Genomic DNA, 22846 nt, shown 5'->3' on the forward strand with positions numbered 1-22846 from the left:
CTAGTAAATCATCCTGTTCTAAATTAAGCTTTCTGATTTAGGGCCAAATGTTGTTACTTTTAAAGCATGTCAGTATAATCAGGGAAAACTTGAGCCAAACTCAATTACCAATTATGGGGAATTTGTTCCTTAATTTTGCTTTTGATTTCCTTATATAACAGCCAAGAAAAGCCTTGGTAGCTGTTGCAGCATTACTACTATTACTGTTTACTTATTACTATTACCTTTCTCATTACCACACAGACTTGTCTCAAGAGCTGCACAGTTTCCTTGCTGGCTGATTTCCATACCTTAATTGCTTAAACAAACCAAAATAAACCCATGCCAAAACTTAGCCGTTCTGAAGGCAATCAGTATTTCTGATGCTGTAATGCATTTTGTTTTCCCACTGGCTAGTAAAGGTATTGAAAGGACTAAACTGTTGGAAATTATACCTTGGAAAGTGGATTTTGAGCTATGGAAAAGGAGATTTAGTCATGGGAGCCTCTGACATTAGTTAAAGGTTCAGGTGCTGCTTAGCTACAGGGTCTGCTGGAACTTATTTTTAAAAGCAAGATGAAGATTTATGATTTCCATTAGCAAACTATATATTCATACACTGTTATTAAAAATGTGGAGTCTTTCTTTACATGTGTGCATATATACACACAAAATCACACCTTTTTTCCTAGCTAAACAGATATTTCAATCTTACAGTTAACAGTTTTATACAAAGAAGAATGTAAGCAGTGGGTTTCTTTAGTGTCTACCATCTGAAAGTTTGGAGAGAGATTAATAGAATTCTAATATATAGATATTATTATTACTGTTATTATTTTATTATACAGAAGTATTTTTGAATAATTAACCAAGAAAAAAATGAATCTGTAATTTTGTGCCAGGACCATGGGAAGATACTTTTAAAGTTACATTCAGATGGCTGTTACCAAGGCTACTGAATGTGATAGGTTTTGTTTTCAAATACTGTGAAAGAATAGTAGCTCAGAGCTCTTCTCACATTTTGCATTTTCAGAAGATTCCCTGGTGTGAAAGTGGCCATATTGCTACAGCAGCAAATCTTTATATATTAATTAAGTGTACGGATGAGATTCTTTTCCTAGTATGGCAAAAATAAAATGTGCAAAACACTTTCTAGGGAGCGTCTGATGTGTGAGTGACTTAGGCTGGTTACTTGGTTGAGCACAGCTGAACTGGGGAATAGCTCTCTGAAGCAGTGTCACACCACCTGACACATCAACAGACAGGAGGAACATCAGGGTCCTTTCTTGTGTTTCTTTTGAGTTGCTGAGCCCACTGCAAACCTCTCCACGTCTCCATCCTCCCCTCCTGGCACCTGGATTGTGCTGAGCTTCATGCTGGAGTTCCTGGGTGGTGCAGTGAGCCCCATCCCATTGGGATGCAGGAACCCTCCTCCACCTTTACAACAGTGCTACAAACCTGAGATACTTGAGCTTTAGATCACTACAAAACTGAGACACTTGAGATTTAAATCACTACAAAACTGAAATACTTGAGATTTAGATCACTGCTTCTATATCTTTATTTCTGGGTCGCAAAGCAGTGCCAGAAGGGTGCAGATGATTGTTGGTGTTGTTTGTAGTTGTTACTCAGTGCAGTCACCCTGCCCTGGCTCTGCTCCTCCAGGTGTGGGAAGGGCTGATCTTTTGGATATAACTTTGGATGCCTCATGTGACATGTGGCATTCACCCCACCCAGGGGCCGCAAGAGGTCTTCTTGCTTTCTCTTGATTACTGTACTTGGGTTTTGTGTTGGGAACTGCCCTAGTTTGGAAATGCTTCAATTTGTATGTCTCTGGTGGACCCTCATGGTGACTGAAATCAGTATTCCAGAGCTGTGTCTGTGCTGCTTTCCCCTGCTGAGCAGGAACACTGCCAGAAAAAACCCCAACCAACCAGCACCTTATTTTACATTTTATTTCTTTTTTTTCTTTTTTTTTTTTTTTCTTCTTAGGGAATAACTAAAAGCTACAGAGGCCGTAAAGGATGTAGCTCATTTAATGGGCTTCACTATTGGTGCTCTAAAACAATTTTTTTTGTTTTCCAGAAAAACTTTTTTTCAAAAATCAGCATGTAAACAAGAAGCCACTTCAGCCCCAAAGGCCACGCTGTTATTTCCTCACTGCTGTCTCGTTCACCAGCTGCCAGGAGTGGGCTGAGGAGGCCTCCTCCTCAACACTTCCACACTGAGGGTACACCACAAAACACAGCTTCTGCCCCCAGCACGTCATGGACTCTGCAAGGAGCAAATGGCAGAGGTTAATGTGTGATTAACTGGGATGCTGGAGCTCTTCTAGACAAATATGTGGTGCTGGAGCAATGAATGCCACAGGGGCAGGAGGCTGCACAGCCCTGCTGCCCCACTGCCTGCCCCCTGCAACCCTTCCCACTCCAGCTCAGTGATCAGAGGCTTGGTGGAGCAGGGGAAAATTAAGATGGGACAGATTTAGGGATACCTTTCCCCAGCCCCTCAGAGAGCTGCCACTGCTGCCTGTGGCAGGCTGATGGGGATGGGGATGGGGATGGGGATGGGATGGGATGGGATGGGATGGGATGGGATGGGATGGCTGCCCTCCTGGCACTGTGTCAGCCTGGCTCCATGACCACTGGCTTTGGGGAGCTGCTGGCAGCAGAGCCAACTGCAGCTGAGGGAAACCCTCCAGTGAGAGCAGAGGGCTGCAGTGTGCTTGTGTGAAAGTCCTCACCTTGGAGCAAAGTGATTAAAAATCAAATACAACCAAAACATCTAAGACCGTTTGCAGTTTTAATTTTTTATGAGGGATAATGTAAGTTTTAATAAGAAACTTTTGAGTGTCACCCTAAGTTTTCTTGCCTTGTGAGTGTTTGCAGTGTGGTGGTGGAGATTCTCACACAGCTTCATGTTAATATTTAGAATTATCTATTTTGTTTACATATTTCTCCTCTGGGAGGAGTCTTGTAATTTATGGTGATGTTCACCTATGAGGTGGAAGAGGTGGCAACCTGTGTAGCCAGTCTCTTGGCCTTCTGATAAAATGTATATATATGGAGTCAGAAAAATTAAAATAGAGCTTTCTTGTGTGACCGCCTGCTGCCTGCCTCGTTCTTTCATGTCCTTAACAGCCACTTCTGAGTATGAGTTAGTTCATCATGTCACAGGGCTTGGTGCACCGTGCTGGTGGGGCAGTGGAAGTGGGCAAAGCTCAGACAAACTCCTCAGTCCTGTTGTGATTGCTCATTTAATCTGTGTAAGTGACACCCTGGTGTGTTTGCCACAGGACAGGCTGCTGGGAGCAAACCAAATGGATGGGCACAAAGGCATGAGAGGAGGCAAGTGTACCCAGGAGTGAGCAGAACATCTCCCCAAAGAAAAGCACTGCCAGGCCACCTTGTGCCCAGGGGCTGCCCATGGCTGAGAGTGGTGGCCAGCCTCATACAGGCACTTTCCTGGCTGTTTTTGGTGCCAGTGTGTCAGAGTTTAAGTAGGGAGGACAGGGAGGCACATAGTGCTGGCTTACCTATTAGCCTATTTACACACTTTGGTTTATTTCTCCAGTAGACTCCGAGGAAAAACACTGGCACTCCAGTTAAAATGATAATTAGTCCAACGCCACAGACAATTGGCTCCGAGTACAAGCTGAAGATCAGCAGAAATGCCCAGAATGCCAGATAAGTGATGGGGATGAGGAGGTTCACCTAGCAGGAGAGAGCAGAGCAGAGCACGACTGTGCAGAGCAGCAGCAGTGGCTGACTGGTTGTGCTGGGCTGCAGCTTCAGCCCCCCTGGGTTGTGTCCCCCTTCCCTCTGCCCATCCCAATAAGTTCACAAGAGATCCACCTGTGCATCCTCCTTTTACACTAATGGCACTTTGAGACGTGGTTTGGCAGGTGCTCCCATCCCACCCTTGGCATCACTATTGCGACCAAGAAATTTCGCTTTAACAGTGTCACCTTGATAGGTCTGAAGATTTTGGGTTTCTTCCAGCGTAGAACAATCAGGCCCATGATGGTCACTCCATAGCAGAGGTAGTTAATAAATGACACGTAGTTGATGAGCGTGTATGTGTCTCCAACAAGCATGATGATAAGTGTGGCCAAACACTGCAAAGAGAGGAGCACAGCCATTACTAGGAAAGGTAGCTTAGAAACAACAAAACCAGGCAAAAATCCCACTAAGGCATTATTAATCCTTTTGTTTATGGCACCTGCTGGGCTTGTGCTGCCTCCTGTGGCTCTGTTCTTTATCCCTGAGCTGTGCCAGCAGGGCTGGGGCTAAATGGGTGATTTTGGGCATGCTGAAGCCAGAGACTAGAGGATCTGTTTATAAATCCCCTGGGGTGCTGGCATAGGTGTCTCTGCTTCCCATGGCTAGGGCTGGGAAGGCTGGCAAAGCCTCCTTTCCACCTTTGTCTGTTAAGGGTTTTAAAAGCTATTGAACCTTGTGGTGAGGACTCCAGGTGAATGGGTTTCCAAGACTTAACCTGTTGTTTTTCAGGCACTATGCTGTTGCAGGTGCTCTGTATATTATAAAGAATTAGAGGTTTGCCCTTTCTCCTGCTGGCTCATGTCACAGCTGATCAGCATCATCAGTCTTATGAGCAATACTAATGTTTGGAGAGTGGCAGATGGATGGTGAAAATTTCCATGCTTTTGCTTGCTTTTTTGAACTCTGTCTGCTTTATACTGATACTGAGTTGATTTTCACCTTTTTTGCTTATGTATACTCTCTATATTTGGTACACATACATTTGTGGTGCTGTAGCCTGTCACAGTATTTGTAGCTAGCTTTTTACCTATGCTATTAGAAAGAAAGACAAAATAAATTGCCCAGTGGCTCCAAGGTGGGCATCCAAATTTAGATTATCTGGGAAGCCAAGGTTGAAACTAGCTCTCTGAGACACATTTTAATTAACAAAAATTAGTTCCCATCTAAGTGAGGAGGGGGGAGGGATTCAGAAAGGGTTGAGCTGAGGGGGAGTTCCCTCATCATTTATGCCTCTAACTGGGGATTCTTGTCAGTTATGCTAATTTGCTGAACATATAAAAAATTGTGTGTACTTTATGTTATGTGTGCATCTTCATCACTTTCCACCTAGTGAGCTGTGCACCTAAGGATCCTTACAAAGATACCCCCTTTTTATCATCTGACTGTGTCTAGCTTGTGATTTTAGCACCAGCAAAAAGGCATCAATACTGTAGAGGCAGGAGAGCTGATTTGGGGGCTGGGGCACTGCTCCTTGAGCCCCCCACCCCACTCTGATATCACAGTGGCTGAGCACTCACCTGCACAAAATACCTGTCAGTGAGCACTGGCTGCTGGAGCCCAGAGCCTGAGGGAAGCTAAATATCCAAATCCTTCCAGAGAGTGCTCAAGATTTTGGGTTGTGTTGATCCAGGCTCTCTTTGTGCTTATATCCCTTTTTTCTTAATTTGATGTTTCGATAGCAAATTCCTCTCAGGAGGGAAGGTTTCTGCACCTCTAGCACCAGGAATTAAGCACCAGAACAACCAAACACCCTGTTGGTCCCTCCATTCAAAGCCTTGCAGGCTTGGCAGGGGGATTTCAACACCTTGACCTGTCTCAGCACAAAATGGATTTAAATTTGGACACCACCTTGTATCACTGTCATATACATGGTCTCTTCCCTCCCCTGAAGTGTCCACTGTGCCATATGTGTGTACAAATCTCTACTGCCACTGAGGGTTTTGCAGTGACTAGATATTTATCTAGTGTTAGATATTTATTTGCTATTAGATATTTGTCTGTTGTTAGATGTTTATTATTGTTAGATACTTATCTGTTATTGAATACTTATTAGTAGATATTTAGAATAGAGACTCGACAAGGAAAAGGCCTTGTCAAAACTCTAAAAAAGGGAAATGGTGCCTTAAATTCTAGTTTTCATGTTTTTCAGATTCTGTGCTGCCCAGGGGTGCAGCTCTGAGCTCACAGTCAGTGTCATTCAGCTCTGCACAGAGCAGGGAGATAAAAATCCTTTTCCTGCTGAAGACCAAAGACAAGAAATAGAACTTTTAAGCCCAGAAGCATAAACAATGGTGGGCTGAAGAGAGAAAACAAGAGGGATGGGACCTCACAACCTGAAGCTGTGATGGGACAATTAAACCCCAGTATGCAAATGGACCAAAACTTATAAAAGTGTGGGACCCCGTGACCAGTGGTCCATTTTGTGATCATTTTGGGTCCACCTTGGGTGTAGCCCTGGCCAGGCTCTTGTCCTGCCCGAGGTGTATCCTTAAAGGCTTTTAGTAAATACCTATTTTATTCTCTGTCTCTGTCCAGTCTCTGTTCCAGGTCAGCCTTCCCAAGGCGTCACTTGGAGTGGCAGGATTCCGTGTGTGGGTGACACTGATGTGTCAGATGTACTCCCAGTGTGGGTGTCACCCCCGGTGGCTCGAGGTGAAGAGGGGTGCTGCCCTCCAGATGGCCTGGAGGCCACATGGCTGGTGGGGAGGCCAGCTGCTCCCCACCATCTGGCAAAAAACCTGCAGTCTACATTTTACATTTAGCTTGGCCCCTTGTTTTTTGGTAGTAAAATAGTAAAGGAGTAAAAATAAAGGTCTCACTGGTAGTACTGAAATAGCCATTCTTCATGTACAAACTTCTCTCCATGCAGAGAGCTGAGTGTGATTAAATGGAGGAGAAAAGGAACCTGATGTATTAATTAGGTTTGCCTAAAGTGTGGCCCCGTTTGCTGTTGTAGCAGCCTACCCTATACTATTATTATCCTCCTATTTGTTAATGGAATAAATATTTCCTAGAAGCATTTGATGTACACTGAGCTGCATTAAGAGACCTTCGAATGATGAATTAGTATGTCAGGCTCATTCTGTGATTTGCACTGTGATTCAGGGAGGGTGGTGTGGCAGGGATCAGTCAGCTCCACGGGCAGCTTGCCCCTGTTTGGGCTGTTCCACAGAGGAACAGCCTCTGAGACTCAGTGTGGTGTTTCAGCTGAGGTATTTTAAAGGACAAACAGGATCCCTTGATGGCTGCCCATGGCACTTTACCCCAAACCTTCACTGGGCAGTACACAAGATGTTTGTGATGGGGCACTAAATCCCAGAAATGCTGTAAAACCTCAGCAAGATGCGTATTCTGTCATAAAAGTGGAATGAGCAGGAGGCTTATTGGTGAAATTTTGTATGGGTGTTTTGTGCCAGAATTGCTGTTAGAGCTGGGAGACATGTAAACATGCATCTTTCTAATGCATCTGGGGTCCAACCCTCGTGGTTGTGACATCAGTGGCAAATCTGCAGTTGGCAGCCATTGATGCAGCCAAGATTTTGAGCAAATGCCCTTTGGGGAATTCCTTTGCTTGGGCCCTGTGGCCATGGACAGCAGCAGTACGAATAATTTTCCTTCTATGCCACTGTAAAACCCATCACACATTCTAGTTTCAATATTGGTAAAAGCATATGAAGCTCTTTGTTTCAAATAATAACTTCCCTAAGTCATTAGTATTGTGGAAATTTATACTGTCTAAAAAGGGAGGGCACTCTTTTCCCCATGGGAGCACCCCCTGGGTCAGCCCCCAGCACTCCTCCCAGCTGGCCCGTGGCTGCCTGATCTTTGCAGGTCACCCCTGAGGTACCATTCAGCAGATGCATCACTCAGAGCCACTGTAGTCATTGTCCCTACCTAATTTTTTGGCCTGTGGAAAGAAATACCTGTGGTCCTCAGAGAACTGCCTGACTACCCCTCACGAGATGTCGTCGTTGTTCAGAGTAATTTTAGGGGCCCTTTGTCCTTTCCCTGGGACCCACCACGTCTCTGGCTTTGGTGGCAGGAGCTAAGGCAGACTTGCCTGTGTGGGATTATCAGTGACCATGGGGATTTCCACACCCTTGTGGGAAGCAGGCAAAACTTGTCTTTCCTTAAATGAAGAATCTGTTTCTGAAGCCAGTCCCTGTCCCTTGCTGCAGGAAGAGTTAATGAGCTTACACTGCTCAGGTTATGAGGGAAACCCTTCAGGTGTCAAGGGGATTGGGGGAGGAGGAGGAATTATTGCTGAGGCTGAAGGCTGCTTCTCTCTGGGGCAGTTGGAGCTGCTCAGCTGGAGCCTACCAGCTGCAGTCCAGGGTGACCCCCTGCTCCTCTTCTAGGGTAAAAACCACCTCTCAAGGGCTTTTCCAGCCAGTCTCTAGAGTGGTTCAGTGTTTCTAAAAGCAGGTGACAGAGCAGGGACAGTGACTTACACAGATGAGGAGGGCAGGGATGGGCGTGCAGTGCTTGACGTGGATCATGGCCAGCAAACTTGGCAAGTGGCCTTCTCGAGCACCAGAGAAACACAACCTGGAAAGGAGAAGAGTCATGATGAATCTACTGTCTGTGCAAGTGTGAATCCACTGTCCCTAGTCATGTAACACCTCTTATCTCAACCACCTCTTTGGTCTTCTCATGGAAGGGAGCTGTGGCTGCAACTGCAGAGACAACTAGAGACTGTGACCCCAGGGGAAAGGTATTCAAACAAAATCCTCCAGTATACACGGCCTTTAACAGCTAATGTCACCTGGGAAAAGACCTGCTCTGAGATGCCCAAATACCTCCAAGGACTATCTGCTGGCCAGCAGTGAGGGATGAATACTCTGAAGGTTGTGTGGGTATTTACAGTGTCAAAAGGGGGTTTGGATAAGGTTTAACATGCCTTAGCATTTCACTTCCAAGTGTATAGCCTGTTAGATATGCACTCTGATTTGTTGCATTTCATCATACCCATGAAAGGGCTGGGATAAATAACTTTCCCAAGGTACTTCAGCTGTTTCCTCCAAATCTTTATAACTTCTAGATTAAATTCAGACAGATCAGTTATTATAAACAGATTTTATTGATTACAGTCTTACAGACTTTACAGATTCTGGCCCAACTATCAGCAGTGTGCATGCAAAGCATCTTGCTTGAAAGGTGATTTTCCAGCATGGGCATGAAAATGCTCAGAACCGAGTACAGCACCAGGCCCTAAAACTCCTCTTAGAGCAAAGCACAGTTTGTCTGTGAGCTACTGGAACTTTATTGATAAAAAATTACTTTGGTTCCATGCTAAAGCTGTGTTTGGCTCTTACTGTGAATTATTCCACATCTGTAAACACTTTCAATAACTCATGAGGATTAATTTGCAAGAAATTTCATGATTCAATATTATATTCACTGATTTGAAGCAGAATAATTTATAACTGATTGTATCCAACACACCCAACAACAAACTCATGCTCTACAACATCCAAAATGTCTAGCTAGCATTTCTCTAGCAAAGGCAATTAAAACAGCCCCTCCCCAAATTAGATAATGTTCATAAAATTGTACTCCATCTAACCTTGATGAGGTAAAAAGGTATCCATTTATTCCTCCAAATGTAGATAGGGCCACTGAGACTGGCATAACCCAGGAAAAATAGCCCAGTAACTTTTCACCAAATGTCTAAAGCAACAGAAGGCAGAGAAACTGAAACACACTGCAAAGCACAGTACCAAAATCAAAGTGTATTTTATACATGCAGGGAATGGTTTACTTACTACCGCCACAGCGTTGGAGGACAAGAGCTCTTGGGGTGACATGGCAGTGAAATATGCAATGTTGGTGAACGTGTACACAAATGTCACCAATGGGATGGATATGAATATGGCACGAGGTAGGTTCCTAGTAAAAGAATTAGGAGGGTAGATAAGAAATTACAGTCATGCACAGCAAGAGCACAGCAACTGTGTATGGCCCTGGGTGGTCACTCAGCTGGGGAGGTTCACTGGCTTCTCTGGGGGGCAGCTCCATCAGCTCTCTGACCCACTGCAGGTTAGAGAAGGCTGAAAGTGCTGTGAAATCCTGTGTCTGCAGGGAGCTCCCTGAGACAGGATACCACCAGCTGCCTTTGGGCTCTTGGCTGGGATTGGGATACACTGTCACTGAAAACTGGAATGTCTGTTTCCCAAGAGCCCTGGGTACAGGCTCAGTGGTGGAATAACACGTCTTGCTTTGCTTTTCCTCTGCCTGCTCTGAAAAGGATCAGCAGTTCAGCTGCTGCCCTGGCCCATGGTGGACCATAACCCTGCTCTGGTCACACGATGGCAACTTGCAGTAATACATTTGTACTGGGTCTCCAATCCAGAGACCTTCTTAGAGGTGCACACCTGAACTGTTGTGTATCTAGCATAATGCATTTTTCTCTGTGTGTCAGATTTGGGAAAAAGGATTTTAGAAAGCATGTTTAACCTTGTGAATTTGAATAGATTTAGTAAAAGTGGGAAGTGTTTTTGGTTATCCAATTTTTTTAGTACTTTAATTTCTCCACTAAGGCTGCAACAATAATAATAATAAAAAGAGGCCATTTCCTCCATTCTCTCTTTATTTCTCAATTAAGGCCGTATTTACCTTATTTAAGTAATAACTTTTTTTATTATTCATCTTTGAAATCATGGTGGTCTATTAAAATGTTGTTGTTTATTAAGGAAACACATTACCACAGTTCCTTTATTCCTGCTGAGATCTCTGGACTTACACTTTGCCACTCACTGGGGTGCAGAGATGCTCATTAGGCTGTAGCTTTAAGTCATTCTCATCCAAGCTGTAAGAGCTTACATTTCTTCTTGTTTAATTCCTGTGTGCATTGGATGCTGAGGAGTAACTAATGCTCCAAGAGCTGCTCTTGACACTTGTCATTCCACTTTATTAACTCAGAAATGTTGAAACGTTTGAGCTTTGCTAAACTAAATTTCCCTTTCCCTCCAGTCTTCTCAGCCTGCCTGTGATAAATCCTTTCCAAGCCCTTCCCATACCCAGGGTGAGCAGTGACCCAGCAGAAGTTGCAGTGTGCCACTGTCACTGCACAACTGATCTCCTCTTCCAGCTCTCTGTGGGACACCTTTGGGTGAAAAGCAAACCAGGAGGATTTTATCCTTTATCCCAGGATAATTCAACTTTTTTACAACAAAGATTCTCCCTGAAGATACTTGTTACGGTATCTCATCTATGGTTAATTTTCTGCTGTGGAAGATCGAATATGATTGAATAGTGACATTGAGATTACTGCCTTGTCTGTAGGCTGCTTTGATTCACTTTATACCTTGTGGAATATTGTTTTAATTTCAGTGTTTCTGTAACTTGCCTGCTATCTGTTCTAAACAAAACTCTGCTTTAGAAAGACCAGTTCCACAGACATGGAAAGACATTGCAGCATCTTATGAAAGGAGCAATACTCCCAGATAGCTCCAGTGTCCCAGCACTTGGAGAAGAGTGTCATGGAAATGGATACTTGCCTACGGGGATCAACCAGCTCTTCTGTTACATAGTTCAAGAAGTTCCAGCCACTGAATGCAAAGGAGCCCTGGAGAAAAGCCAGTGCTAAATGGCCCACGGATGGAGTCATCCAAAATTTGAATGCGCTGCTCGGTGTCAACTCTTTGTAGTTTCCTGCACAGAGTGTAAGCCAGATGTTAGGCCATGCCTACCTACCTCACACACTTAGAAATAGGAAAGCTTTCACTTTTTAGTCTTTATTGGAACTGAGACTTCATGCTCTTCATGTCACCATGGGCTGACAGAGCACTTGCAGTGCTGTCTGCAGCACAGTGTCCTGGTGAGGCAGCTCATGCTCATGCCATCCATCTGTGCTGCAGCAACTCAGGAGACCCTTTGTCAGCCTGCACTGTCTGAGGGTGGGTCCATGGCAGTGTCAAGTCCTACCTGCCCCTAATGCAACTTTCTTTCATAAGAGTTCGGTGTTGTTTAGTAGAAATCCTTGAAAATTAGATGTCTATGGGCCTGAAAGATTTGTCAAGACTGTAGGACTAGTACCACTGAGAAAACAAGTTTTCTGCTCTCTGTAAATGTCATATTTCTTGGTCCTTTTTATGACTCATCATATACATGATAAAAATATTACAAGTCTTTTGTGCTTTTGGCTTTCCAGTAACTGGTGAATCAGTGAGACATTTTTCACCTATGTTTAATTTTATAAGTGATTTTTTGGTAGGTAATTGGACTAGTGCCTGAGATGGAGCAGCTATCTTCCTGCCCTAGGCAAAGCACTGCTTATTCATTTTACATCCAGAGCACTTCAAATTCAAGGAATGCACAACAGATAAAAAGTTTTAAGTAACTATTCCAAAACACTGTGAGCTGCTCTCCTTTATTCTATCAAATCTTACAAGGTGAGCTGGAAAGGGACTTTTTTAAGGGGATACAGCTGATTTCTCCCTTGTGTCCTACTTCCCTCAGCTGTGTCAGTATGCAATTCCACAGCTTGGCAAAACCCAGCACACCTTCAGGTCAGTTTTAGGGAGGGAACATTGCAGTAAGTGGGAAAAATCAAGTCTATCAACAGTACCATACCAATGTTAGAGCTGTCTCACAGAGTACCTTTAAAGATCTGTATGAAGCCCACAATAATGATAAGGGTCAGGGCTAAGAGTTTTCCTGCTGTAAATATATCCTGAATGCGCGTTGCCCATCGCACACTGGAGCTGTTCACCCAGGTCAGGAGGACTGGAGAGCAAAAGACTGAATTCAGTGACATGAAATGATGTTTATTTAAGAACATAACAGTCAAAATACTGAAAAACACACGCGTGTTCCTGCAGGGAGCTCTGGCACGGCCAGTAATGGGAGTGCAGAGGAGCATTGCCTGTCCCAGCTGCAGGGGTGACCCTGGCACCACCAGCCCCTCGGGTGCTGCCAGCTGGGGCTCTCCCCAGCCCCAGAAACTGCCTGAGCAGTGCTCAGTGTGCAAGGATCATTGCCTCCTCACAGAAACAGTGAAGGTCTTCAGCCCTGGAGCTCAGGTTTGCTCCCGCCAGCTCCAGAAGTAACTAAGGCAGAGCTGGCTGCACGCTGCCTTCTGCACACTCACGTTTGTGAATGTGAGAGAAGCCTAGGAAGGGCTCAAAGGGTGGTGGGTCACCTGTGCCAGGTGCCCGTGGTTCCACAGGGAGCACAGCCCCGTCCCATCCCATGTGCTCACCTGCCACCACTTTCCCTGGACCCACAGGCACTGGGGTGCCTTTGTGCCTCCCTCCAGGCCACTGTACCTGCTGCAGGCAAGTGGAAAAGAATATCCCACACCCGTCACAGTGCCTCTCCTGGGACCTCCCCACTGGCCTTTGGAGTTGTGGCCCTGACCCCAGCCTGGCTGGAATGGCCCCCCAGGTGGTCTCCTGTAACACCAGGGCAGGATATGTGTGTGTGCAAGGAGCAAATACTCACGTAAACACACCATGGAGAGGATCCTAGAGGCATTATAGGGGGGAATACAGTTGGGGAAGACGGGCTGCAGGACATAGTTTGAGAAGGTCAGTGCAATGACAGCCAGACTAGTTGGGTACATGATAAGCACTGCACTCCACAGCAGCAGAAACCTGGAAAGACAAGGAAAAGCACAAGAAAGCAGTGCTGGTGCTGTGCTGGAGGAGATAACACGCAGCAGCTCAACTGTGCGCAGCACATCAGGGCTGAGCACCTTCCTCCTGGTCACTCACTTGTGACTCTCCTCATCCCTTTCCCCATGTTCTCAGCACAATCTGTATCTTAAATGAAACACTGGAAAGCAAAGCATGGTTTAGCAATGTGTGGAAGGGTGAGGATTATGACCAGTGGGCATGTTTGGATTTAACTGTGTCTAGATGAAAGGAGTTCTGCTGCTCCTGGACTGCCACGTCACCACAGCACACAGTAGTCCCTACTCTGAAGGCTCCTCTGAAGGGTTTGGGCAGAACCCTCAGACAGCAGCTCCCTGCTGGTCACTGGGGCTCCTTGTCACCACTGGGTTGGCTCTCTGACCCAGGCAGGGCAGGTCATGCTGCAGTATTTTGTGATGTCTGCCTCCAGCTTAAGGTGATTGCACCCAACAAGGTATTATGCAAGTATAAAGTGTTAGATATTTTGTTTTTTCCGCCTGTGCAAAAGAAAAAAATAAAAGTAAAAAAGGCAGCAGTGCATCAGGTTAGTCTTTAAAAATATTTGAAGTATCATTATTTCTATAGTGAGAAATAATCACTGCAAGAAAGTGAGGTTTTTCTTGCCACGTATAGGCACATACAGATACACAGTTATTCATTCACACACATGCACAAATGTAATGTGCAGGGATGCGTGACACAAATGAGGATTTGAAATTATATTTCCAAATAAGACTGGATAATTTTTATATGACATGGCTTGCTCTTTAAGGGATGCACCCACCCAGTTCCCTGCCTCCAGCCCTGTAAACGTGGCACGGCTGAGTGAGCTGTGTCATGACCCTGCAGGGAGCACTGCTGCTGGGTGCTCCTCAGCTGAGGTGCTAAATGTCTCTCAGTCCCATCCTTCACTTTGCCTTCTTGTTTCTGAGCTGTATGGGGCAATTATGAGCTGCCACAGTTAATTTGGTAAACCAGACCAGTGAAGAGCTGGGTGCCTTCCCAGCTGGCACTGTAGATTTTTACAATAAACTCAGCAGGTCTTTTTTTCTTTCTCTTGATTTTGCTGTGTGAATCAGTTTGGTTTTTTTTTTTTTTTTTTTCTCCCCTCCCAATTTCTAGTATTTTTCATTGTGGTTGAGAGCAGTTTTCCCCAGTGATTGCTTTGTGCTATCTGGTGGTGTTGATGGTGTACCCAGCTGGGGACAGCTCTGCAGGTCCTGCTTGCTGACTGAACTCAGCTGGCCCACACTGAAGAATAAATGGGACCTAAAGACTACCATAACAATCTGCTGAATGTGATGAGGATTCTGATGGTGCTGCCTGAGCTCAGGCTGTTTGGTGTGGCTGTCACTGGCAGGGCATTGCAGACGCTGCCAGCCTTTCTGTCATGTGTATCTTCACTCACACAAATTACACACACTGAGAATGGTGTAAAACATTCCGTGGGGAGAATGACTCTGAAAACACTATTTCAGCATAGAAACCCTTGTTTCTATGCTGTAATGTGGAGTGTGGTATAGCAGCTATTGGGTAGAATATGGTTTAGGGGGAATGGATTGTTTATGACAGTCATGGAATTGAAATGCAGGATTGATAACACAAATCAAAGCAAATGCATAATTTTTAGCAGAAGTGTGTGAAGCTCAAAAGAGAGATAGCAGTAAAACAAGAAGGAAGCCTGCCTAAGGTGTAGGCCCACTTTTACCATGTTTCTACAGGTAAGTTTACATCAAAACCTATTTCTGAGAAAAAGATCTCCATGCTGGTCACTCAGATCACATTCACATCCCTAAACCACCAGCTGTGGTGGGCAGTGCTGGCACATGCCATGTTGTCACAGTGCCAGCAGCTGCCAGGGCAGGGTGAGGACCTGGAGCTGGCTGGGAATGGCTGTCCTGGGGAAAATGGAGAGATGACAGCTTGAGGCAGGGTGGTGACACAGCATGGCATACCTGCTATTACTTTGTTCTGCAGATGGAAAGTGGCAGAATTATTGCCCTGAGGGCTGAGCTATGGCACTGGAGATGGAACTCCACCCCACAGCCTTGCACAGTTACTCAGTAGCTGTGATTACAAAAATAAGAAAAGTTAAATCTCTTGTTGCTGAGTGAGAAGTGATCAAATCTTTATAATAGGCTTGAGACAGCTGAATGTAAAGAAAAAGGAAGATGTAGCTGGTTGGTTTCAGTTGGGTTTGGTTGATTTTTTTTTTTTTTTTTTCCCTGAACACTGGAGTTTGCATGAGAAATCAGAGCTCCTGCATGTGCTGGTGGTGAAAGAGCTGGTAAAATAACCTCTCTGCCTGTATTCTAGCTACTGGCTGGATGGCCTCAGCTGTGTTTGCTTGTTGAGCCTGATCCAATGGCACACACTCCCATTAGTGTGTGTTTGAAGGAGATCATGTCTCCTTAGAGCCCATCCCCATCTCAGAAAGAGGAGTGAGTGGTGCCATGTGCTGCTCTTGGGAAGGTGTGGCATTCACATGAAATGCCAGTCACCTCTTTACAAAAACTAATTTTTTTGCAGATACCTCTGCATACTAATTTTTTTCACCTGTGGAAAGAAATAAACAACATGGTTTCATCTGGGTCCTAAATAGTCTAGTGGACTTGGTGAAATTGGTTCTCAACTTTGGGATGTGCCTATACTCCCATGAGGATCTCACATTAAGTATGTTAAAGATTCAGAGCAGCCTGTGAAAATATAAAATTGCAGTGTAACCTACCTGTGCATCATTAGCAAAAGAAAAGAGTTTGAAACAGGTACTATAGTACAACTCACCTCAGTACAGTTCAGGAAAAACTGAACAGGTTTAAGTTGAAGCAGTTTGAATATTATTAATTAATTAAAACTTACTTCCTTTGGAAAAGTGAAAATTTTGCAATAACAAAAAAGTAACATAGAAGTACCTTTGAAGCATGTTGTACTTGCAGTTTAGAGTGACACTTACCAAAGCTTTGGCTGAAAACTTTCTGCTGACTGATTTTGATATGGACATATGTCCAGTCACAGCCTCTGCCAGCGAAGCAGCTGTGTTAGCTGCAGCTTTATTGCTGAGCATTCAGGAAAAGTTGCATTGATCAGAAACACACTGGAGGGGTTTTCATGAAGCTGAATTTATTTATTGTCTTCTGCAAGGATACCTGTTGAGCCTTTTATTTATCATTTGGGGTACTGTTCTGTTATGACTGGAACAGACCTGAAGCCCGTGTGCAGTTCAGGAGAGCTGTGCTCAGATGGCTCTTGCAGCACAGGCTGTGCCACATTCCCTGCAGTTCGTGTGCTCACACACAAATGCTACTGAAAACCAAAATGATTTTTAAATAGACACCAAAGCAGAAGTCTTTCTCTGTCCCGCACAGAGCCCAGTAATACTGGAACCCTTGCTCACCTCTTCCTTCTCCCCTGGCCAGAGGAGCTGGGGAGTGTCTCTGCTCAGGGCTGTCTCCAGACAAGGTTTGCCATCACCATCACTCCTCAGCAGAGTTTCATGCTGTTCTTGACCTGCACTCAGAGCAGGGCTGCTGCTGTGCTGCCACAGCTCCTGCCAGCTCAGGGGATGGCCCTGTCCTGACTCTGTTATTCCATTCATCTGCTTACATCACACCTAGCAATGTGGCTTTTTAAACAAAAAGTTATGCATCCAGCTATCAATACTGCCAGACACAGAAGCTGAGGTGCTCCAATGGATGTTACAATTTCTTTGTGCCCTATATCTATGCAGGACAACATAATAAATGGGGGGATTTTGGGAGACAGGGACGATACAACAGAAGTGGAGTTGTTGTGCTCTGGGTGGGTACAGCACGTGCTCTTACAACAAACACCTTTTTATGAACAGACCAAAGCATCCAGTTGGTCACTGGGCAAGTCAGATGCACTAAAACTTTGTGTGCTGAGTTTGATGTACTTGGCAGTAGAAGGATTAAATCAAAAGAGAGAAGCAGTGGTTTTGTCTCAAGGGAGGCACAGTGCAGCCCCCTTTAAGCTCAGACAACCTGTGCAGCTGCAAGTGGTGAATGGGCACTGCCCAAAGTGGGAAGCTGAAGGTGCTTGTCAGAGCTCCCCAAAGCTGCAGCCTTTGGGTGGTGCCTCAGCAAAGTGCAGCAGGGCACAATTCCAGCTTGGCTTTGCTGGAAAATATGGCCAAAGCCCTCATTTTCACATCAAAACCTACCTGATGGCCTTTGCCTAAGGCAACCCTTTGTCATAATAGTGGGGTCATTTCTTTATTATTATTTCTTTAACTCTTCGTTACATCTCTGCACAGGAAGAATGGGAGCACTGCTTCCCTTCAGGTGACAGGTTGTGCTTTTTTGATACTATTGTGCATTGCAAGCCTGGACACCAAGCAAGTGCTGCCCAAGCAGAATTCCCTGCCTTGGGAGGTGAGACTGTCCCCAGGTATGTGCTGGGTAGTGATCAATGGACTGGTGTGTGGTTTGTTACAGCAGCTGCATAGCTTGGTGTTTGCAGGCACCAGGTAAGTTCTCTGAATGTGGCAGAGGGAGCTGAGGAACAATTTAAACCAGGTTTGGTTGTTCTTGATTTCTAAGTATTTTCTCCCCTAGAAAGCACAGATCTTTCGGTTTTGTGGAACTCTCATGTTTCTGGCCCCCTCCACAGTGATGTTCCAGGGACTTGTGATGGTGTGTGGGGTTCTCTGCTCTCAGTTCCCTTGTCCCTGCTTGCAGACACTGCTCCTGTGAGCAGGCAGTAGGGGAGCTGCTGCCTGCCTGGGCAGTGCCCTGGAGAAGCAGGAGCTCTGCTGTGCAGCTCCTGACCCCATGAGAGAGCAAACCTCAGTGGAGATGAGATTTGGTTAACCAAACCAATGTTGTTGTTACCTCAATGTGTTCTGTAATGCCAGCTGTGGGTTTTTCCTTTACTCTTTCTCTAGTTTTCTGTCCTGGTGCTTATTTTTCTTAACCACCAGTGTGTGGTACGGCCTCTCTACTCACATTGAGAGAGCTGGTCAGAACATTCTGCTGCTTCTCAAGTTGTCTGTGAGTACAAGCTGACAGCTCAATTTATTGTGTACATGAAAATCTGTACACTCGAATAAAAAAGATAACCTCCTGTCACTTGTCCCTTCCTCACTTAGCCACACTACTCCATTAGTAATATTTTCAGAGAAATCCTTCCCTCAGTTAGCATTCCCCTTTCTCTGTGCTCACAACACTTGGCTATTCTGTACAGCTGCAGTAAGGGAAGCAGCTTGGCTTTATTTATGGTAAGTGGCTCCAGCCTGATGGGCAAAGCTCTTCCATACAAGGCCCTGATCCTTCACGGCTTGCACACGGAAGATCACTGGGACACAGCATCACTCTTTTCTGTCACGGATTTTGAGGCAGTGAGGGGAGTGAAAGGATCTGTCACCTTCCCTTGGAAAACAGCACTGGGAGGTCTGTGTAGGGCCAATTTGCTATTTCTTACAGAGAACAGAAAGAATGATTTGGCTAAAGCATTTTTTTATTGACAAATATCGTCCCTTCCAAGTCAGACGGCTTTCCCACCCCAAACACACGACATGAACGTGTTTTCAAAGTAGTTTACAGAGATGGGGTACTTACCCAGCCAACCCACCAAAAATCTCTGTGACATAGGAGTAATCCCCTCCCGACTTGGGGATGGTGACTCCCAGCTCGGCGTAGCACAGCGCGCCCAGCGCGGCCACGCCGCCGCCCAGCAGCCAGACCAGCAGGGCCAGCCCCACGGAGCCGGCGTGCTCCAGCACTCCCTTCGGGGAAATAAAGATCCCAGAGCCGATGATATTGCCTGCCAAGGACAAGATGTTAGCAGTCAGGTGAAAGGAAGCAGATAGTTTGCTTTGATTTTTTCAAAAGACGGTAAAGAAGCCCATAGCCCTCCCTCAAACGAGAACCAGAGCCATCCTCACACCCCCTGTTCAGATTTTACATGACTGCAGTTTCTGATCACACCCTGGGTGAAATGTTGCCATTTATCAGCAATCAAAGGTAGTAAGTGTGTGCTCAGCTCTGCTGAAGCATGGTAAATCTCAGCTGAGGATCCATAAGTTTTCTGCCACCAACTTCCTCAGCTTGCAGAACTGTCTGCTCTCACCTGCCATGGCCAAGTGTATTACCGAAAGGAGTTAGAAGGGACTTTGTGATGAAGATTTTTCATCCACCCCTAAAAGGGATCTGAATGAGTTAAGGCCCATTTCCAGGGAGTTTGGAGGTCAATAAAGAAAAGAGCAGCAATGTCTGTACTGATGGGCCCAAAAGGTGGGCTTGCCACCAAGGATGGATTTAAGATTGTGCTTGAAAAAGTAATCTCGAAGTCTGAAATACTAAAAACCCATACACATTTTGTACTTGCAATACCTGTGCTGCTTAGTCATCAGCCATAAAATCTAAAGTTATAATGTGGCATGACTAAAATATTGGACAATATGAGACAATTGGGACAATGTGAGCTGAAGCAGTGTTGGGTATAGAAAAGGAGTGCTGGATATCACCTGGTGCTCTTCTTTCATGTGGGGCAGAGAGTGTCATATGAGGGGTGAGCAGCTGGCTCAGGTCAGGCACAAAGGGTGACAGTGACTGGGGTGACATCAGACTGGGGGCCTGTCACCAGTGGGGTCTGCAGGGCTCCATCCTCAGCCCTGTGCTGTCAACACCTTCATCAGTGATTTGGACCCAGGGCTCAAAGGAACACGAAGGAGGTTTGCTGCTGACACTAAATTAGGAGGAGCTGTTGGCTCCTTTGAGGGCAGAAGCCCTGCAGAGAGACCCAGAGCAGTGAGAGAGATGGACAATCCCCAGCCCTGTGAAGTGTAACCCAGGCAAGTGCTGGGCTCTGCACCTGGGGCAGGGCAGCCCTGGCTGTGGCAGGGACTGGGCAATGGGAGGTGGAGAGCAGCTGCAGGAAGGGCCTGGGGCTCCTGCTCAGTGGCCACTTGGAGCTGAGCCAGCAGTGCCCTGGCAGCCAGGAGGGACATCCCTGTCCTGGGCCACCAGCCCAGCACTGCCAGGCCAGGGAGGGATTGTTCTGCTCTGCTCTGGGCTGGGGCAGCCTCACCTTGAGGGCTGGGGGCAGTTTTGGGCACCACAGCACAGAAAAGATATTATGCTATAAGACAATATCCAAATGAGGCCAGAAGGATGGGGAAGGGTCAGGAGGGAAAGCCTTATGAGTCTTTGGTACGGCTGCACCACAGTTTTAACTCATGAGTTGTACTCATGCATATGGAGAAAGGCCCTAAGTTATAAAAGCCCCTTTAAAATGATCTGCTACCTGCCAGCATACACACCTATGTATCTGCATTTTTCACAGATCAATGTCTCTGGACACTGTGCACTTTTGGGAGGAGCTGGGGGTATTTTGGGGAGCATGCTAAAGTTCAGACATAGCGTTTTTTACCAAAATAGATCTGTAGGTTTCCACTGCCTCTTTGGGATGGAACCATATCCTTTTCTGGCTGCTCCAATACTGAACAAATGCCCAGAGACAGAATAACCCCTAAATGGGTCCACTGGCTCCTTTCATGTCATCTCCTCCTGCTCACTACCCTTGTTCACTTCAGCTCAGGTTTGCTGAGCAGATGCAAATGCTCATCCTTCAGCAGGTTTCCACCCCTATCCCTTGGGCCACCTTTCCATTTTGTCTGTACATGAAGAAAGGATCCAAACAGAGCATGGCGTCCCTCAAATGGGTAATGGACAAGAAATCCAGTGTTCAGCATGTCTCTGCAGAGCTGTGCTGTGTGTGCTGGCAGGGTGCTGCCCTGAGCTCTCTGTGGCTTTGTGCTGCTGAGGGGTGAGCTGATGGCACCCCAGGCTCTGTGTACCCACTCAGCAGCTGTGATGGACAGACCTGTGGTGGGGTGGGATGTGGGGGTGGGCGGAGCCCCGGCTGCTCTGCCCTGGAGGGAGCCAAGCTGAGGAGTCAAGGAAGAATTTTGAAACTTCACCCAGAGCCCCTAAGACAAAGGCAAACCTCCTAGCTATGGTGACCTGGCTGGAGACCCACAAGCCCCCTTGGGATTTTATGTAGATCTGTTACAATTGATTGGTTCCGTACCCTTTTCCTCCCACCCTGGTGTCCCATAAAAAACCCTGGGTTTCCTCTGGTCAGCAGAGGTTCCTCGTCCCTGGATCCCTTTCGCTGGTACCATTACAATAAAGTACCACCTGCGGAAATTCCATACGAGACCTCTCTCTCTCTCACCATGGCCGGCTAAAAGAGGGGCTAACTCACAAGGGCATGAGCTAAGAGCACTGAGCTGAAATCACTGAAAGCTGAAATCACTGAGCTGAAAAATCACTGCTCTGCCCGATGCTGAGAAGCCCCTCTACCCAGCTGAGGAGCGCCCTGACCCCCCAAGGAGCTGTTTCTAGCGAGACATCCTTTGGGGTGGCTGTGGCTCTCTGGGTCCCAAGCGGCGGACCCCATCCACCAGCTAAGATAGTGGGAAGGGCGGGGAAGTGGAGAGAGAAGCATCAGCAGCAGCATGGGAACAGTGTGATCTGGCCACGTTGTGATGGAGCCAGGGAAGGGAGCTGAGTCCTGGTGAGGTGTAACTGCAGGGAGAAGGTAGTGGCAGTGATGTGGCACAGCAGTGCCGGAGTGCAGTCTAAATAAGCAGTCGCTGATGTGTTTTTTGAATGCTTGCACTCGGCATTGTCAAAGCTCTGAATCTCCCTGTGTTTCATGTTTCTGCCTCCAGGAAGGGGCATGGCTCGTCCCTGGCAACCTGGGTGATGGGCACTGAGGGGCATTGGCAGCAGAGCCCTTTCTCCAATCCAAATGGCTGCAGGGAGGAGGTGTCCGTGCCTTAGAATGATGGTCTCCTTTTATGGTAAGACTGCCAAAGCGGTCCTCCTCATCTGCAACTCTGTCTGAGCTGGAAACAGCCAGAACTTTCTCAAAGTTTAAGGACAATACTTTCTGGATGCAGCTATCTGAAGGAGCAGGACAAGGACCAGACAGCCTTCTGGATAGTTCTTTCACATAAACATATCATTAATTTTTTTAGTAAATTTAGTAGCGAATAATATTTAAAAAAATGTAATATCGTTCACACATGAATAAAGACTAAGGCAAAATTACCTTCCAAATTCATTACCTATTGCTTTGCACTCTCAACACATGCAAAAGCCACAGCAGTAGGAGGGGTGTGACAGCCACAGCTGGTTCTGCAGCTGGACAGATAAATTTGGCCATAGCACAGCCCCAATTAAGCTAGCCTAGTTCATTAAAGAATAGAAGTACGCAAGTCCCTGGGTGAGCAATGATAGGCTGGATTAGAACTCAAACGGGGAGCCCAGCCAATCGCAGTCAATCCTGAATGCAGACATCTCATTGGCCAGTGAGCTGGGCGGGGCAAAGACCCTGACCAATCAGGTGTTCAGGTGGGAATTTTGAATCCCCTATAAAAGGGGCATCCATCCATGAGCACTGGCTGTGGTGGCATGACCTTGG

General features: G+C 46.2%; 1 protein-coding gene across 1 annotated transcript in view; it reads right to left on the reverse strand.

Annotated features, from left to right (window-relative positions):
• Positions 1 to 1762: 1762 nt before the first annotated feature.
• Positions 1763 to 22846, reverse strand: part of SLC7A10 (solute carrier family 7 member 10) — a 40453-nt gene continuing 19369 nt past the window's right edge. Inside the window, exons 2-11 of the mRNA XM_066327967.1 lie at positions 18973 to 19177; positions 13206 to 13357; positions 12363 to 12488; positions 11261 to 11414; positions 9527 to 9650; positions 9328 to 9431; positions 8213 to 8309; positions 3947 to 4096; positions 3515 to 3692; positions 1763 to 2253 (exon numbers count right to left, since the gene is read on the reverse strand). Of these exons, the coding sequence (XP_066184064.1) occupies positions 2129 to 2253; positions 3515 to 3692; positions 3947 to 4096; positions 8213 to 8309; positions 9328 to 9431; positions 9527 to 9650; positions 11261 to 11414; positions 12363 to 12488; positions 13206 to 13357; positions 18973 to 19177 (1415 nt within the window). The 3' untranslated portion in view covers positions 1763 to 2128. The remainder of the gene's footprint in view (positions 2254 to 3514; positions 3693 to 3946; positions 4097 to 8212; positions 8310 to 9327; positions 9432 to 9526; positions 9651 to 11260; positions 11415 to 12362; positions 12489 to 13205; positions 13358 to 18972; positions 19178 to 22846) is intronic.

Source organism: Sylvia atricapilla, chromosome 12, assembly GCF_009819655.1.
Source record: "Sylvia atricapilla isolate bSylAtr1 chromosome 12, bSylAtr1.pri, whole genome shotgun sequence".
Taxonomy (NCBI): domain Eukaryota; kingdom Metazoa; phylum Chordata; class Aves; order Passeriformes; family Sylviidae; genus Sylvia; species Sylvia atricapilla.